This window comes from Camelus ferus, chromosome 13, assembly GCF_009834535.1.
Source record: "Camelus ferus isolate YT-003-E chromosome 13, BCGSAC_Cfer_1.0, whole genome shotgun sequence".
NCBI classification, from domain to species: domain Eukaryota; kingdom Metazoa; phylum Chordata; class Mammalia; order Artiodactyla; family Camelidae; genus Camelus; species Camelus ferus.
This window is the reverse complement of record NC_045708.1, coordinates 10,856,982-10,874,484: the sequence shown is the minus strand read 5'-3', so window position 1 is coordinate 10,874,484 and position 17,503 is coordinate 10,856,982. Positions and strand designations below refer to the sequence as shown.

The 17,503-nt window shown below is 57.6% G+C and overlaps 1 protein-coding gene across 1 annotated transcript; it reads left to right on the top strand.

The window, feature by feature from the left end:
* Window positions 1-799: 799 nt before the first annotated feature.
* On the top strand, window positions 800-17,223 carry FAM131C (family with sequence similarity 131 member C). Its single transcript, XM_032495262.1, has 7 exons — window positions 800-1,177; window positions 11,512-11,627; window positions 12,409-12,444; window positions 12,723-12,816; window positions 14,976-15,158; window positions 15,404-15,514; window positions 16,344-17,223. The coding sequence occupies exons 1-7, from the start codon at window positions 1,156-1,158 to the stop codon at window positions 16,625-16,627; spliced, it is 846 nt and encodes a 281-aa protein (XP_032351153.1). The 5' UTR covers window positions 800-1,155; the 3' UTR covers window positions 16,628-17,223.
* Window positions 17,224-17,503: the final 280 nt, after the last annotated feature.

Sequence of the window (17,503 nt, the reverse complement as noted above, 5' to 3'; positions counted from 1 at the left end):
CTGGCTTCCGCACTTGTAAAAGGGACCGCAGTGACACCTGCCCAGCCTGGTGCACAGGTGGAAGGACGGAGTGAGAGGAAGGATGTGACAGTGAGTGCTAAGGCAGCTGAAGAGCTTCTTGCATGGGAAGGTTTGCTAAGGAGCTGGGGGTGTGTCTGAGTGAGACTGTGCGTACACGTATGAGCATAAGGCTTTTGGTGTGTGGGCTTGCACATGTTCGCACTGCAAGTGTGTACACGTGTGAGTGTGTGTTCGTGGGCAGGTATATGAGAGAGAGCGAGTGAGGGATCAGCCGCCACTGCGGCCCCACCAGACGGGACGTGGTGCAGGAGTCTTTGCCCCGATAGGCCAGGAGGGACCATCTCACCCGCCTTCAGGGCTGCGGGAGACCCTGTGGAGTGACACTTGACCATTAGTAGACTATCCACACCGTCTGTATCTCCACCCTGGGCTAGTGTCCCTCCGATGAGGAGCTGACGGTCAAAAGTCGCTGTCCCTCACAGCTAGGGGACCTCCGGCAAGACATCTGACCTCCGTGAGCCTGTTTCTTCCCCTGCAAAATGGGTACAACAGAATCGCTACTGCCTTCAGCCAGGTGTCTGGTGGTGGTTGTCATGTGAACATTGTGTACTTTGTGCCCCAATTGCGGCCCCCATTGCCCTCTTCCCTGACCTTCAGCCCCCGACACTAGGTGGCGCGGGAGGCCTGAGGGCCAGAAGTTCCCCCTCCCTGCTCTCCTACCCGCCCCGCACCCCCATTCCCACTCTCAACCCGGCGACGGCAACAGGTGCGCGGTCCGCGGGCGCGCTGGAGGCGGGGAGGGGCGGGGCGGCCTCGCGGGCTCCGCGCTCTGCGCTCCGGGCTCCGGGCGAGCGCTCCCCGGGGCCACCCCGCCCGCCGTGCTGCCCGCGGCTGGCGGGGGCGGGCGCGGCGCGGGAGGCGGTGGCGCGAGGCGAGCCAGGCGCGGCGTCAGGGACGACCCGGCGGGAGCGGCAGCGGGAGCGGCGATCGAGCTGAGCGGAGCCCCGGCCCCTTCCCCGCTCGTCCGCGCTTCCGCTGCGCCAGCGCCGCACGTGAGCCCCGGGCCCGCGGAGACATGAGCGCCCGGCGGCCCGACGCACCCAGCGCGCAGCGGCCCGGCCCCGCGGCCCCGTGATGGGCTCCTGCGTGTCGCGAGGTGAGGGAGCCGCGGATCGAGGGGGTCGGGGGATCAAGGGTTCGGGTTCCCGCGCCGGCGACGCGCGCACGTCCCCTCGGTCACTCCAAAGAATCTGGGTGGAGGGTGGGGGGACGACTCGCCCTTTTCCGCTAGCCGCACCCTACCCCCGCCGAGCCCCAGGGGACACGGTGCCCCGACGGGGACAGGGCGTGGGAAGGGGGAAGCAGCGCGGAAAGAGAGTGTGGGGAGGTCACCGCAACCCCAGCCCCGCTTGGAACCACACCCCACCAGGTGGCAGAAGCAGGGTCGCTCCTTTTCCAGCAGCCACACACCCCCTGCCGTGTGCCTCGGAGAAGAGGGAGGCGTCTGATTGCTCCTGGCTTCTCTGGAGGGACTCTGGGCACCAAGAGAGCAAGCAGACCCTCCTTCTCACACCCGGCAAGACACAGGCCTTACTAGCTCCATGTCTCCTTATCCTAAGCCCCTGTCCTCGGAGAACCTGAAACCCGTGGACAGCAAGGGGTTAATGGAGATGAACAGGTTATAAAAAAGGTTCGCCTTCCCCCACCCTGATTCCTAACTCCTCATCCCCACCCCCATCCCTGGTCAGAGGACAGGAAGGGACAGAGACAGCTGATGTTCTCAGTAACCCCTGGGCTTCTTTCTCCGAGCTTTAAAAGTCACTGCGTGCCACCATTCTCCTGCTCTCCTGTGCCTGAGCCCCAGGGCTCTCTCAAAGGTGCTGCAAGGGAGCTGGAGTGAGCTGCCTTGGGGGTGGGGGACCGTGCCGGTCTTTGGAACCCTCCCTGCCACCAGCTTTCCAGCAGGCTGCTGAGCAACATTTTAGGAGAGGTTGGCTGGGTCATTCTCTCACCCTTGTCTCTTCACCCCACAGTGGGACTGGTTGGGGGTGAGATGGGGGCGATGACTGAGGCCTTGGCTCCAGCTCTGCAGGCTGAAACCAAACCCACTGACCCCAATCATGGCCTGGGGTTGGGGAGGGGCTGCCACCGCACCCATCACCCCCCCACCCCCGCAGCTTACTCAGGTCTGGAGGGATGAACAGGCCTTGGGGAGGGGCTGGGCAGCCTCTGGAGGGGACCTTGTCCTGGGGGATGTGGGGGATGGAACACAATACCCCTCCCCCCTCCTCTGGCCTCTATGGGGCTCTCAGGTAAGTGGCTCAGGGTGTCTCAGGAGGGTGTCAGGGCTGGGATCATGGGTGGAGGATAGGCTGTGTGAGTTTCATTCACTTATTCGTTTATTAAGCTGATGCTAGGGTGACACCTGATGCGTGCTAGGCACTGTGTACACGCTGGGCGCCCAGAGGCCATAAGCGCAGCCCAGCACAGCATCTCCTCTGAGGCCTACAGCCTGGCTGGAGAGGAAGGGAGTATTAAGAGTGAAGAGTGTTTAGAGTTCTTTAGGACTGACAGGCTCTCCGTGTGTCTCCAGAATCCTCGAAGGCTCTGGTCAGGCTCCAGGTGTTGGGGATCTGGTGTTTCCTTGTTGACTGTCCCTCCCTCATCACTCACCCATCGCCAGGTGCTGGAGGCCCAGCCCCGGGTGGACTTGCCTGTGAGAGGCAGACCCGAGGAGAAAGAGCTGCTTGCCATGGTCAGGCTGCGAGGTGGTGTTGAGACCGGGGCTGGAGCCCAGGTCCTCTGAGCCCTCCACACCTGGGTGTCGGAACCCACTCTCATGCCTGTTTGAGGTCACACTGGCTGAAGACAGGTCTTCTCTACCCTTCCTTCTGTGGCTTGGGCTCCTAAGTGCCACCTCCAGATCCAGTTATGTAGTCTCTCCTTGTCCCCCTGTTGAGGGGACAGGCCCACCTGCAGTCTCAACATGCATGCAGGCAAGTTGGGTGCAGGTAAAGAAGGTGGGAGACCACTTTTGCAGAGGATAACCATTGTCCTTGTACTCTGGGTCCTCGGTGGCTGAACCACTAAGGGGAGGCCACCAACCCTCTCATTGTCACTAATATGCACAGAGTGCTTACGGCTTACCAGGGACTGGTGGGAACATTCTAGGCACGTCTAGCTAGTTTGGGGTATACACCTACCATAGTGCCCCTTTTACAGAGAAACTGAACAGAGCCCAGGGCCCCTTAGCAGAAAGAGCAGAAGCAGGACTTGAACACAGGCACGCTGACCCCAGAGTCTGGGCCCTTGTCCTCTGCACCCCACAGCTGGCCCTCAGACCCGACGCTGGGACCTGTCCTCCTCTCGGGTTGCCGCCTTCCGTGAGCTTCCGAGTTTCCATACCTGCACCAGTTGCTAATAGCAGCCCCCTCACTCCAAGTGCTTCCTGAAGCCAGGGATTGCTAGCCTCCTGCCGATGCCTGTACCCAGTCAGAGCCTGCATGAGGCTGGGGCTGCCCCGCCAAGCCCCAGGTACAGGCCACTCCTGGGAGAGCCGCCCCATCCCAGCCTCAGGCAGCAGTTAGCTTCTCCGTGCCAGGCCTGAGAGGTTAGGGGTGCAGCCTTGGGAGCCGGTCAGCCTAAGTTCACATCCCTGCTCCCCTGTTCACTAGCTCTGTGACCTCAGCAGGTGACTTAATGTTGTGGACGTATGTCAGTGTTCTCATCTCTAAAATGGGAATAATATTGGTGTTGATGTCCTAGGGTTACTGGGAGGGGATTAATAACTTAATTCATGTAAAGCACTCAGACCAGTGCCTAGCATGTAGTAAGCACTGTAAGTGCTGGCTGTTATTTTAATGTTTGATTTTTATTATTACCCTTCTGTGCAGACAGCTAACCCTGACCCTCTTGGCTGGGAAAGGGGAAGCTACAGATGCTTAAAGCACCATCCTGCCTCCTGGGGAAAGAAGCAGGTGGCCAGCATTTGAGGTGCTGAGGCCATGTGGGACATGATTTGGACCAGATTAAGGCAACAAATGCTGTTTTCCAGAGCTATTTTATGTTCATTATCTATTTTTAAGCTACCATTTGTTGGGTGTTTATCCTGATCTGGCTTAGCCATCACTTTCCTGACCTCGTTAGTCCTCATTCAACCCTGGAGGCAGGGAACATAGGGCTCAGAGATGAGAAGGATCTTATCTGAGGTCACACAGCCAGGGCACAGGCAGGATTTGAATCCAGGACTGTGTGATCCCAGAGGCTGAGCATGAAAACCTGCCCTTTTTCTTTCTCATGTCCCCACATGGAGAAAGGCACTGAATGTGTGGCCAGTGCTTAAGAAATGCCACCCTCTGGAACAACTCGAGTGTTGGCATTTGGTTGGTCTGCTGGTGACAGTCTGTATGGGCCAGTGTGTATCTGCCCTCACCTGTCCAGCTCCAGGTCTCTCAGGGCCACTCCCACGCCCCTGGTGCTAGAACATCTCTGTCTGCCCCTTCCTGGCCCAGTCCTCTCCTCCAGACCAACCGATCCGCCTCCTGGTCCCACTCTGGGGTCTAGTGCTCTGGGTGCTGGTGGGTTGTGAGAGCAGAAATTGGAGACTGAGGATTTCCTTCCAGAAGGTCAGACATATGATTATGTCTGGGAGGAGGCACAAGCTCTAGAGGGGCCAACCAGAGCCACCCACTTAGGCCCCTCCACCCCAACCCCCTTGTCCTGCCTTGGGCCCAGCAGAGCCAGTGAGCAGAGACCCCATGGGCACTGTAGGGAGACTGAGGAAGGAGTAAATGGGGCTTTGCCCTTTAGAACTCACAGTCTGAGGAGAGAGACACAACCTTGCCATTGGAGTAGTCTGGTGGGGGAGGCGGGACACACACACACACACACACACACACACACACACACGCACACACTTAGAAAAATGGCCTGAGGACAGTCTCAGGAGATCAACACTGGTCAGTGGTTGGAGCGCAAGCTTTGAAGTTTCAGACTGGCCTCAGTTTGAACCTCATTTCTGCCACTGACTAGCAGATGATTTTGCAGAGGTGATTTAACTTCTCTGAGCCTCAGTTTCCCCCTATGTAAAATGGGCATAATAGTACCTACTTTGCAGGATTGTTGTTAAGACTGAATGAGAGCTAGTGGGTGGAAAGGCCTAGGATAGTACCCGACACACAGTAGGTGTTCAATAAACAGTGGCAACAAATTACTATAGATCAGATTTTCCCCATTAGGGCTGCTGAGGCCAATCTAGGCAGGCTGCTTGGAGGAGGTGAGGCCAGAGCAGGGTGTTCAAAGAAGTCAGGCCACAGAATGGCAGAGGAAGTAGAAAGGAGCTGGGGTGTGTGTGGAAGGTCTTGGAGAGGACATGGAAAGGGACCCCTTTGGGCAGGTTTGAGTTGCGCCAGCTCACTGATGAAGCTAACTGCCGTGGCTCTGCTGACCTGTAAACCACTGTCCTGGTGAGCAGGGGGCACTTTGTCTCCTCAAGGCTGGGCCTCTGCCAATCTTAGGGGGACAGACTACAGCTGTGGGAGTGACTCATAGGACTCACCCCCATGGCCTCCGTCTGCAGAGCCCCCAGGGCAAGCTCCAGCCTGGGGACAGGACCAGGGCAGTGGTGACAGAGATCTGCCCCATGGTCCAGAAAGAGGATCTAGGTCTGGTGGGGAGGAGGCCAGAGCAGCTGTCATCTGTGGAGTGCTTGCCGTGGCGGGTGCTTCATCCTCACTTTCCAGTATTCTCATTTCACAGATGAGAACCCCGAGGCTCTCAGGGGCCTTGTTGCATGCCCACAGCCCTGGAGCTAGCAGTGAAAAGCCGGACTTAAACCCAGGGCAGGGACTGGGGAAGGAACGCCTTGCCCACTGAGTTCTCTTTCGGGACGAGGCTGGAGCGGGGCGCAGCATAGTTGGGCAGCACATGCCTGGGTGTGGCTGGCTGCAAGCTTTGGAGTTTCAGACTGGACTCCGTTTGAACTTCATTTCTGCCACTTACTGGCAGGTGACCTTGCAGAGGTGATTTAACCTCTCTGAGCTTCAGTTTCCCCATATGTAAAGCGGGCATAATAGTACTTACTTTACAGGGTTGTTGTTAAGATTTAGCCGCAGGGGTCCCTATTTAGCTTGGATTTAGCTTAAAGGGGAGGCCAGTGGCTCTCCAGGGAGGGCCATCACCAGGGGCTTCAGACCCACGCTGCTGCTCAGTTACTGTGTGCTTTCAAGAGGAGGTTTACCCTCTCTGGACTCCGAGAAAGGGGCAGACTTACCCATGGGACCTCCCTGTCCTCCCAGGGTGTGGAGCCAGGAGACACTTTCGGGGGGAGATGCAGCTACGATGACTCATGGGCTGGGACATGGAGCACCAAGGAACAGCTAAAGGGGCTGGATGACTGGGAAGGAGGCGGGAGGAATCTGAGTGGTTATGCTGCAGACTCACCCAAGGAATGAGCAGAGGAAACCAGTGCAGAAACTTTGCAGCAAGAGGGGTTTAGGTTAGCCATCAGGAGGGACTACCTGGGTGGTGGGACTCTGTAGTAGATTGAGGAGCTGGCGTGGGAAGGAAGGAAGCGTCTTTGGTAAGCAGAGAAGCCCTGGTTGAAGGCAGAGGGATGGAGGGGACATCTGGATGACACCCCTCCCCTTGAAGGATCAAGATGGCCCCTCCAGGCTGCCATGGCAACCAGAGGCCTGTCACTTCGGTGGCCAGGGTGGGTGGGGGAGGGGGCAGATCTAAGAAGGGGCCTCAGACCTTGAGGTCAGGGGTGGGGAAGGGGGCGGGTAGGGTACAGAATGGGAAAGGGAGGGGCACCCCCACAACTCTCCTGGGAGAGGGTGGTGCCCACAGGAACAGAGGCTTGGGGTCTCCTCAGGCTGCCCCCCAGCCCCCAACCTATGTGAAACGCTGTGTTTTTCCAGTTGCTGGTGGTGACGTGGCTGCCGGTCCCAGCTGGGCGAAGAGCAGCCTGTGATTTCACCCTGGGCTGGTTCATTACCTGACATCTCCATAGCAACCAGCCTGTGACATCATGGGGCCAAAGTCCTCAGGGGGAGAAGGCAGCTTTGGCAGAGGCACCCACACCCTAACTGAGGTGGGGGACCGGAAGGCTAGGGAGGGGCTGGGAGCCAGGAGTCCATATCCACCACCACCTCGACGAATGACCTTGTTCAAGTCACATCTCCTCCAGGCCTTTGACATCCCCTACCAGCTGCCCTTGCTCCCCTGATCTGTGGTTGCAGAGGTTGAAAGCAGCTTCAGGCCATGACCAGAAGCCTAGAAATATTCTAGCACCCTTCAGAGTTCCCAGGGGCAGTCTGTAGCCAGCATCACCCTCTCTGCACCTTGTGGCCTCAGCTTGTACATGCTGGAACCTTATGAGTGTGACTTGCAAACTTTTTTGACTGGAGCCAGAAGGCTAAATATATTTTGCATCATGACCCAGTACACACATGTAGAAGATTCTTACTGCGAGCGCAGTGTGTCTGTGCAATTTAAACAGAGGCTTCACCTGACTCTGCAGTGGGGTGTGACGTTTTCTGCTCCATTCAATTATGTTTCATTCTTTTAAGATATGACCTAGTAGATTGCGTGCAAGGCCCACTGAAGGATGCACCCCTGGTTTGAACACCACCTTTGAGGGGCCTGGAACATGGCCTTTGTACACATGGAAACTCTGAAGCCCAGAGAGGGGCAGGACTGGCTCAGAGTCACATAGCCAGGATGCGGGATGAAGCACAAGATGTGTTGCCTGCTGTGCTGTGCACGTGCAGGGCCCAGCCCGCACGATCCCGTGCTGCCCTCGCTGGGTCACTGAGCTCTGAATTCAGGGGGTGGGGGCTTAATCCTGGCTCTGCCTCCCTTTTCTCCAGTCCCTGCTTCACAGTCTCACTTAAACCTCCCTGATTTGCTGGCGCAAAACAGCCTTCAGGCAGGTCCCAGAACTCTCTAGTCTCTTCCGGACACTAAGTCCAGTCCAATTTGGATAAAAACCTTCCACCCCACCCCCACCATCCCCACACCTACCTACATTGCCTGCCTCCAGACACTCCCTTCCCCTCCGGGCCAGCTCCCCCCATCAGCTCTCCTGTGCAGCAACCCCCCCTCCCCGACCCCTCCCAACCCCCAAACTCATCGAAACTCCTTTTGTGCTTTGGAAGAGAGTGCCTCGATGTGTCAGAGCGACAGGGCTCAGATCCTGCCTGTCGGTCACTGGCTGTGTCCCTGGGGCTGGTGACATCCCCACCTGTGCCTCAGTCTCCCCACCTGTGCCTCAGTCTCCCCACCTGTCAAGTTGAGCAGCAGATTCCTTCACCTCTTGGTCAAGGTGGGAAGGGAGAGTAGAGAGGGGAGCGCTCCTCTGGCACTGCTGTTCCCCCAGGTCCTTGCATTCGAATGAGGGGCTTTGGGGCTGGTTTCCTGCATCAAACTGAACTCTCTCAGGGAAGGGACAGAGTTAATCCCACCTCTACCCCAGGTGTTTGCACAGTGTAGACTCTCAGTAGACGGACGCTCAGTGGCTGAAGGGATGAATGAATGAACTAATGAACAACCCCCCTCCAGATCTTCACGTACCGGGGCTTTTCTTGATACTCAGACCTCAGCTCTGAGACGCCTCTCCAGTCCTCTCCAGCCCTCTCCAGCTCACGCTCTCCCTCAGTTTTTCCTTCACAGATTCATTGCTATCAAAGGTATCTCATTCACTTGTGGGTTTGTGGTTAATAGTCTGTCTCGCCACTAGACTGTCAGCTCCCTGAGGGCAGAAACCATCTCTGCCTTGTTCACCGCCGTGTCCTCGGGACAGAGAACAGTGCCTGGTGCATGTGGCTGCTCAGTGCTACTGTTCAGTGAATGGAAGAGGAGATAAATGTGTTCATCCAGTGACCGATAAGGGTGTTCCCTGTCATCCTTTGTGAGTGGAGGAGGCCCCTCCGATTTGGCCCAAGGATTCAGGCCAGCAGTTCCAGTTGCTCGATTCAATGTGTTCAGTCCCTCAGCAACTACTGCGGACCTACTATGTTCTGTGGTGGGCCCCGAGGATGCGGCCGTGACGAGCTGATTGCTGCCCTCCCACACATAAATAGCTTTACCGGATATCCTGTGCTAAGTGCTGTAATAAAGGTAGAAATCATTCCACAAATGTTTATAGAGCACTTACTAAGTGCAGGCAGGGTTCTCGGCTCTGGACGCAGAGCACTGAGCAGGGCTGCCGTGGTCTCTGTCCTCATGGTGCTCAGGTTCATTAGGAGGAGAAGGACTGGGCACTTAAACAAAAATAACAGAGAGTGATGACTGGGGAGTGGCTGTTGGCCAGCATAGGGGACAGGGAGGGCCGCACTGAGCAGGTGGCCGGGGAAGGCCTCTCTTGTGCTGAGTCCCAGATGATGAGGTTCAGGAGGATCTGGGTAAAGAGTGTTCCAGGCACAGGAGAGGGGACAGCGAGGACAAAGAACAAGTTCGGCCATTTGAGGAGCAGGAAGGAGGCCAGAGTGGCCAGAACAGTGAGCGAGGGGGGAGGGAGGAGGATAGAGGTCAGGAGTGGGCGAGCTGGCATGTAGGGCCCTGAAGACCATGATGAGGGGCTGGTTCTTCTAAAGTGCGATGGAAGAAGTCAGGGGCAGGTTTTAAGCAAAGACAGTCCAACCTGGGCTGTGATGTCTCTGTGCTTTTGGGTGGAGAGTGGACAGGGTAGGGGTGGCCAGAAGGGGAAACAGGAGGCTGTTGGCATCCAGGTGAGAGAGGGGAGCAGCGGTGGGGATGGAGAGGGATAAATCTGGAGCAGAGGTTGGAGTGAGAGAGCCAGTGGGACTTGCTGATTGATTGGATGGTGTTGGTTGGGGAGGGTCAGGGAAGGCAGGACTCCAAGAAAACATGTGGATTTTTTGTTGGTACTGCTGGGTGGACCATTGCATCATTTTCTAAAATTGGGAAAGTGAAGGAAGATGGACTCAGGTTTGCAAGTCCTGTTTTGCCCAGATTTGCTTGAGATGCCTATTGGGCATCTACTTAGCGAGCTGGAAATTTGGGCAAGAGCCAAGCAGAGAGTTGAGGCTGGAGGTGTCAAAGTGGGTGTCAGCACATCCAGGTGAGATCTCCTGGGAGAGAGAGAAGGGAGGTGAGAAGGGGCCTGGATAGAGCTGCGAGGCAGGCACGCCCGGGGGCTGAGCAGGGAAGGAGGGAAGCCAGGGGAAAGGTGTGGCTGGAGAGGGAGGGTGACATCCATGTGCCTGCTGAGTGGCCGCTGAAGATGGGGCTGGAGAAGCCACCGCTGAGCTTGGCCCCGTGCAGGCTTCCGGCCACTCGCCATGGACTGTCTCGTGAAAGGCTGCGTGTTGGAATGGATGGAGGAGAAAATGGGAGATGGGGAAGTAGAGGTCAGACACAATTTAAAGTCTGGCCACAAAGGGGACAGAGGAGTGAGCAAAGAGCTGGAGGGAAGCAGGGGTCAGGAGAAGGTCTTTAAAGGGTGGGAGATGCTTGAGCTGCCAGGGGGCTGGGGGCTGGCCCACTGGTATGGGACTCAGTGAGACAGGAGATGGCGGGGCAGGGGTGAATGCTGGCAAGAGTCCCTGAGCCAAGAGGCCTTCAGCATCTGCCACACTGATGGGACGTCGGTGGGGAGGGAAACCCAACACAGGAGAGAGAGTGCACAGAGCAGAGCCCCGCCCTGGGTGCAGGGCAGGCACAGGACCCAGACCCCGGGTGGCGGTGGAGGGACTTGTCTTGCACCGACAGGGGACAATTCTTCCTTTGTCATGAGAGGGAAAGCAGTGTGGCCTGCAGTCAGGACGATGATCTAAGGTGGGGAGAATGGGGTGATGCCTTCCCAAGGCTCCTGGGTGGCACTGAGAGTGGAGAGAAGCCAGCAGGAGGGTGCAGGGAGCAGCAGGGGTGCCAGTGTCGGAGGTTTGAGAAGGAAAGAGGGTGAGGTAGTCAACCTGGCTGGAAGCAAACTAGCAGGAGTCAGAGAGACGTAGACAGATCCCTGGGTAGCGTCCTCTGTGAGGCTGATGGGCACCACTTTTACCTGAGGCCGGTGACTTTCCCCAGGGACAGGCAGCTCTGAAGGTCCAGGCAAGAAACAGGCAGAGGGTTAGACTAAGCAGGGTTAAGAGAGTCAGGGGCATCTGCAAAGGAGAGCTCAGAGGGTACGCCGGGGGTCTTAGCTGGGCCAGGGGGGAAGTGGAAGCTGGTGGAAGGTGGCAGAATAAATGAATTGGAGCTCTCCATGCAGTCAAAACGTGGCTGGAGTGTGGGTGCAAGAGTTAGTGGAAGTGGAGTAAAAGGAAATTGGGCAAGTGATTCCTACGGAGGGGACCAGGCAGGAGGGGATCTGGCCAGGCTCCCAGCTGCTGTGGGCTTGAGTGTTTTCAGCAGAATGATGTGAATAATAATAAAGTAATGCCCATCTCTCAGGACGGGCCTGAACCAGCCTGACGAGCAGGAGAGCGCCGGGCTTTGCTAAGTTCCTCCTGCCTTTCTTACCTCCAGATCTGTTCACAAGTGCCCACAAGGACTGCCCCCTGCCCCAGGGCACGGCCCCCCTGAACCCAGACTTGCGCTCCAGCCGCCCACCCATCGTGGCTCCAGACCACGTCACTGGCAAGGTAACCGGTATCGCTCCACCCCAATCCCCACCCCTGCCTGGTTCCTGGGTGGTGCCCTACAGCTCCCCACAGGGAGCAAAAACCATCCCAGACTCCTCTCTCCCTGCCAGACTTGGCTACTTCCTGTGCGATCAGGACCCCTAAGGGTTGGTATTCATCTGATGAAGGTCTTCCCACCCCAATTAATTCAGCCTTGCCGTTAAAAGTTCTGTTACCAGCCTGGGACTCCTTAGCAGCCTGCACTGCCTGCTGGAGAGTAAAGGAAGGGAATTCTCAGTCCAGAAAGATCAGGAAGATCTTGCTAGAGGGCCTCAAATCCTGGTGCATAATTTCCACCCTTGCCCCAGAGGCTGTGGCTTGAACCTGCCAGTTGATATAATTACCTTTTCCTTCACCACGTACCATTGTGCTAGGCTCTTTGCCGACATTACATCATTTATGCTTCAGCACAACCCGTGAGGTAAATGGCATTGTCACCATTTTACAGAAGATGAAATTGATGTTCTGAGATGTTAAGTCACTAGTTTAAGGATATCCAGTCAAAACTTGACCCAAGTCTGCTCGATCCCAGCAGCCACTGCCTCTCCCGGCCCCCTCACCCTGCCCACTTCTCTCTCTGCATGCCAGGGGACACCAGGGCATGGCCCATGAGTGGGCAGACCCTGACCTCAGGGAGCACCAGACAGCTGACCCACACCACCACCCAGGGCGCCGGGACTTGTGCCATCTGCTGGTGCAGTGTGCCAGGCCCGGCCTGTTCCTCTTTCTCCTCTTGTTTTAGGACAAACAGATGGATTTCTGTTGGGATCCTTGGCAGGTCAGTGCACTTGTCCACTGCCCAGTCCAGCCAGCCACAGCTGACACCATTGCCTCCCCCTGTGCCGGGCCCCTCCAGGGAACATGGTGCCACCAGCCCTGGGGGAAGAGTGAAGAGGCCTGATGAAGACAGGGGTGGGGATGGTCTCGTGGGGGTGGCAGGATCACTCTGGCCCAGCCCAGAGGACCTGGGGAGGGTGGGTCCTGGGGACGGGAGGGGTGGGGGGACATCACCTTGCAGGTCTGCCCCTCCCTGCTCATCCCCCTCCCCTCCTACAGAGGTGCTTCCAGACCACCAACGGCTACCTGTCCGACTCCAGATCCTGCTCCAGCAACTACAACGTGGCAGCCCTGGCCACCTCGTCCCTCGTGGGTGAGCTCCAGCTGCCCTCTCCTGCCCTTGGGGTTCGCACAGACACTAGCTGTAGGAGGGTTAAAGCTGAACCGCAGCTGGAAGGATTGAGGCCCTGTTGGAGTCAACATTTTCTAAACGCCAGGCTCTGCAGGACTTAGGGTTCCTGCCCCCATGGGTTAAATTATTGGGCTCTCAAGAGTTCTGAGGGGATGGCCCCGATTTTCCAGATGTCTGCCCAACGTGGTCCCCAGCCTCTCTGAGCAGATGGAATCTGCCAGTCAGGCCACCTTGGGGCCCTGGAAGCAGAGCCGAGGTGAGAACTGTCATGCTAATGATTTACTGAGGGATTATTCTCAAAGGAAACCTGTAGGGAGTGAGGCCGCAGGAGGGGTCGGGGAGGGATCTCGGCGAAGCTGTGGTTGCAGAAGCATCCTCTTTCCCTGCCTGATCCCACTGGAGCTCAGGAGCATGACTCGCACCACAGAACTCATGGCACTTTGACGCCAGGTGGCTGACTCTATATTACTCCTCCATCATCCATCACTGGCTGCCCCTGGGGAGGACTTTCCCACCTCCCAGGCATCTCTGGGTGAGGCAGCTCCTCTCAGCTAAGGTCATGGCTCCCAAAAAGGGTGCAGGTGTGAGCCAGCAGCAGCAGCAGCGGCACCTACAGCAGTGGGGGGCTGGGCACACAGGCCAGCCAAGGGGTCTCCCTGGGCCACCACAGCATCTGCCCTCACACACAACCCAGGCTGTTCTCAGCCAGCGTCAGGATCCCATTTCTTATATCCCTTGCAGTGCCCCAGAAGGCCCTTGCTGCCCCACCACCACCATCACGTTTGCCCCTGCTGTTTCCTCCACCTGAAACCACTTCCCTCTGCCTCACCTGCCCCTCAGGAGCCCCTGAACCATGGCCTCCAGAAACCTTCTCTGGTTGCCAGCACTCCCCAGCTTTGGGGGTTCTCCCCTTTCTTCCTCACCTCCACCTTTCCCATTTTCCAAGTTTCATGTCTCAGTCTCCTTTGTGGATGCCCATCTTTCTTCAATATTGCCATTCCTCACATCATGGTTTCTGGGACCAATGATTCCCAGATCTATGTTCTCAGCCTGCGTTAAAGGAAATGCTGTCTGTCAGCTTCTACATCCAACTGGCCTTCTTCTAAGAACCCCTCCAGGCCCTCCTCCCTATCTGCCCAGCCCTTGTAACTGTCTCTTGCTAGATCCCTTCAAGGGCCCCTAATGTCCCCTTGTCTCCACCCTTGGCCCCTGCTCCCCTAATGAGGATGTTCTCCCTAGACAACAGATCTGACTTGTTGCTCTCCTGCTCATTACCCTGCTGTAGCTCCCCATGGCTATAAGGAGAATGATGGTGCCCTCAGCCTGGCTCTCCCAGTCCCCAGTCTGGCCCTTGTCGGGCTTCCCAGCCTTTTCTGCCAGTCTAGTCCTGGTGTTGCCCCCATATCTTGCCCCTGGTAGTACTAGAACCATGCCAGACTTTTCCATGCCTTCATCTTCTTCTCATCTCTGAAATAGTCCCCGAGTCTTGCCTCCATTTGTCCAACCCAACCTGCCCTCAAAGCCTGACTCCAGTCCACCTCTTCCAGGAAGCCCTCCCTGCTTGCTGCACACCTCCCTTCACCACCACAGGTCTTACCATCAGGAGAGCTGGCACTGTTCTAGGCACAGAGGATGCGCTCTCAGAATTTGTTAACTAATGGATAAAGGGGCAGTCTGGGTGAATATCGAATGTATCTTTGAGTGGGTCCCCTTGGGCGGAAGAGTCTGAACTTGGTCAGAAAGGGAATGGGGGTGTGACAGGTCTGGAGAAGCATTAGGTGGGCTGGAACACTGGCTGGGAACAGGATACCAGGAGGGCTAGGGGCCTGCAGGTGGGTAGGGAGCATCTACATGAGTGGGGCTCAGGGTATGGGAGGGCGTGGGGCAGGCAGGGAGTGGGCACAAGGTGTTGTCTGGGCATGAGGAACTGGCTGGGTGAGGCACTGTGGGTGTGGGGCTGTGAGCACATGGGGCGTTGGGTGAGTATGGGACGCTGGATGGATCTGGGGTATAGGCCATCGGATGGGCCTGAGGTGTTGAGGGGCCTGGGGCACTGGGGATGGGGCCCTGAGCTGGGCCTTGGGTCAAGGCTGTCACACAACTGCCCTCCATGCCCCCAGGAGTGGTGCAGAGCATCAAGGACCACATCACAAAGCCCACGGCCATGGCACGTGGCCGCGTGGCCCACCTCATCGAGTGGAAGGGCTGGAGTGCCCAGCGCTCAGGCTGGGAGCTGTCCCCGGCTGAGGACGAGCATTACTGCTGCCTCCCAGATGAGGTGCGCGAAGCCCGCTTTGCCGCAGGTCAGTGTGGGGTGGAAGAGCTTGGGGACAGGACTGGCCAGGGCTCTGGTCCTTAGGGGACCCTCGGTCACTACCTGGGCATTGTCTGGGCAGGGAAAAATAATGCCACGGGGTGGACAGGGCATTGGTGGGCACCCTGATCACCCGGGCATGAGAGGCAACGTCTGGTGCCAGCCTGTCCTGGCACCTGTGGCCGCCCCCACCCTCTGCCCCTGCCCCCACTGAGCTGGCTCTGTCCCCATCAGGGGTTGCCGAGCAGTTTGCCATCACGGAGGCCACACTGAGCGCCTGGTCCTCGCTGGATGACGAGGAGCTGCACCCAGAGGACAACCCCCAGGACGTCATCCAGCTACAGGGTACAGCCCGGGTGGGGCACCAGGGTCGGGTGGGTGCCGCAGGGCCAGAGCTGCAGGCTGGCTCGGCCAGCAGATGCCCTGTGACCTCAGCCTTAGTTTCTTCATCTGGTGATCCTCGCCCTGCCCATTACCTGGGCATATACGTGAGCATAAAGGAGAGATGATGATGATGCCAGATGGATGTGTAGGTAGATAGAAAGGAAGGAAACATGAATGAAGTGCTTGTGTGCCAAGCACTTTACTTGTCTCATCTCACTTTCTCCTCGGGACAGCTCTAGGAAGTAGGTCCTGTTATTACCTCCATTTTACAAATAAGGGAAACTGAGGCATCAAGAAACTCGCCTCATATTACACAGTGAGAGGCATCAGAGTCAGGATCTGAACCTTAACACCAAGCACAGTCAATCAGCTTGCTAGAAACCAGTTTACTGCTGAGGGCTTCAAGGAGCCTGGGTCCTGGGTGCAGCCTGCATCACCTTAACTTAATCCTCCCTCTGACAGTGAGGGAAGGGAAGGGGACAGAGGTCTGGAAGAGCACTTGTCGTAAATGTCAGAGCCCAGAAGGATCTGAGGTGAGTCAGGCTGGCTTCCAGAACCTGCTTTTAACTATTCTGTGCACTACTGCCGCCACCCGCCCCATCACCCCCAGGGAGAAATTAAGGCTCAGAGAGGTTCAGTGTCTTGCCCAAGGTCACACAGCTTGGCTGTGGCAAAGCAAGGTTTGGAGGCAGGTCTCCTGCCCCTTGCACTCCCTCACACACTAGGAGAGGACAAGGAGCAGGGTCTTCTGAGCTCCATTCCTCACCCCCACCCCCTGTTGCTTTTCCAGACCTGGAGAGCATCTACCTTCAGGACAGCCTTCTGAGTGTCCCCTCTCAGGATGACAGTCTTCTGGCCTTCTCCTCCCCTGGCCTCTCCCCCGATGGCTGGCCCTCACCTGAAGAGCCCCCCTTCACAGCTGCCAGCTCACAGCCCCCCAGTCCTGAGCAGCAGCATCGGCAGCGGCTGCCGGGGGCCCCAGGGCCGGAGGCTGGGGCCTGCCTGCAGGGCTCCCTCCCCTCGGTGGACAGCGGCTCCCTCTCGGAGGAGGAGGATGAGGTGTTCTATAACTGAGGCGGAGGGGGTCCTGGAGCCTGCTCACACCGTGACCTTGCCTGGTGGGTAGCCCAGGAGTATCAGGACACCAGAGTCTGGGCTGGGCATCTCTTGACCCCTCAGGGCCGGCACAGGTGGGTGCGGCAGGGATGGGGCCAGCACTCCTGGCAGACCACTGTGTGCTTCCGTGGACCTGCCCCCAGCAGTGGAAGCCGTAGTCCACTTCTCTCTCTTGGCTCAGGCCGGCACCTTCCCCTGCAGCGTTTCTGCCATCAGCGAGCTCGAGGACTCTCAGCAGACACTCGGGCAAGCCGCCCAGGCAGACAGCCACGGAAAGGCCTAGGAGACCCACTAGGGGAAGGGTCTGGGAACCCTGCCTGGACTCCAGGGCTCAGTCCCTCCCCGTCTGTGCTTCTGTCCCCCATCAGAGGTGGGGAGGCCCCTTCTGGTAGCTAACATCTGTTCCTTAGCTCTCTTCATGAGGATTCTTTCTCTGTCTGTTGGCCCCTCACTGTCTGAATCTGCTCCCTGGTGCCCTGCTCCCCCTCCTTGCACCCTCCTCCCATCTCCCTGAAGGTTCTCTGAAGACATTAAAGCAGTGGATTCACCCTGGATGAACTTGGCCTGGTCTCAGCTGGGGACAGTGTGTCCTCGGGCCCCTGGTGGGAGAAGCTCTAGAAAGACTTTGGCGATAGCCCTTTTCCCCTAGTACACAGACAGCTGGTCAACCTGCTGCTAGCAGCCAGGAGAGTCCCCATGGAGGATGCCCAAGGAGCCATACCTGGGGACTCCGGTTGGTCAACCCTGGCTCAGCCAAGGAGGAGGCTGAGGCTGGAGTGAAGGTAACTGGAGCACAGGGTCCTGCTTATACATGAGGACGAGCATCACACAACC

What these genes read in the sequence shown, in the direction of transcription:
- FAM131C (XM_032495262.1), top strand. Translation starts at nt 1,156, where the DNA reads ATGGGCTCCTGCGTGTCGCGAG. An exon ending in GGGCTCCTGCGTGTCGCGAG is followed by an intron (nt 1,178 to 11,511) that starts GTGAGGGAGCCG and finishes TCTTACCTCCAG; the next exon opens with ATCTGTTCACAAGTGCCCAC. An exon ending in TCTGTTGGGATCCTTGGCAG is followed by an intron (nt 12,445 to 12,722) that starts GTCAGTGCACTT and finishes CCCCTCCTACAG; the next exon opens with AGGTGCTTCCAGACCACCAA.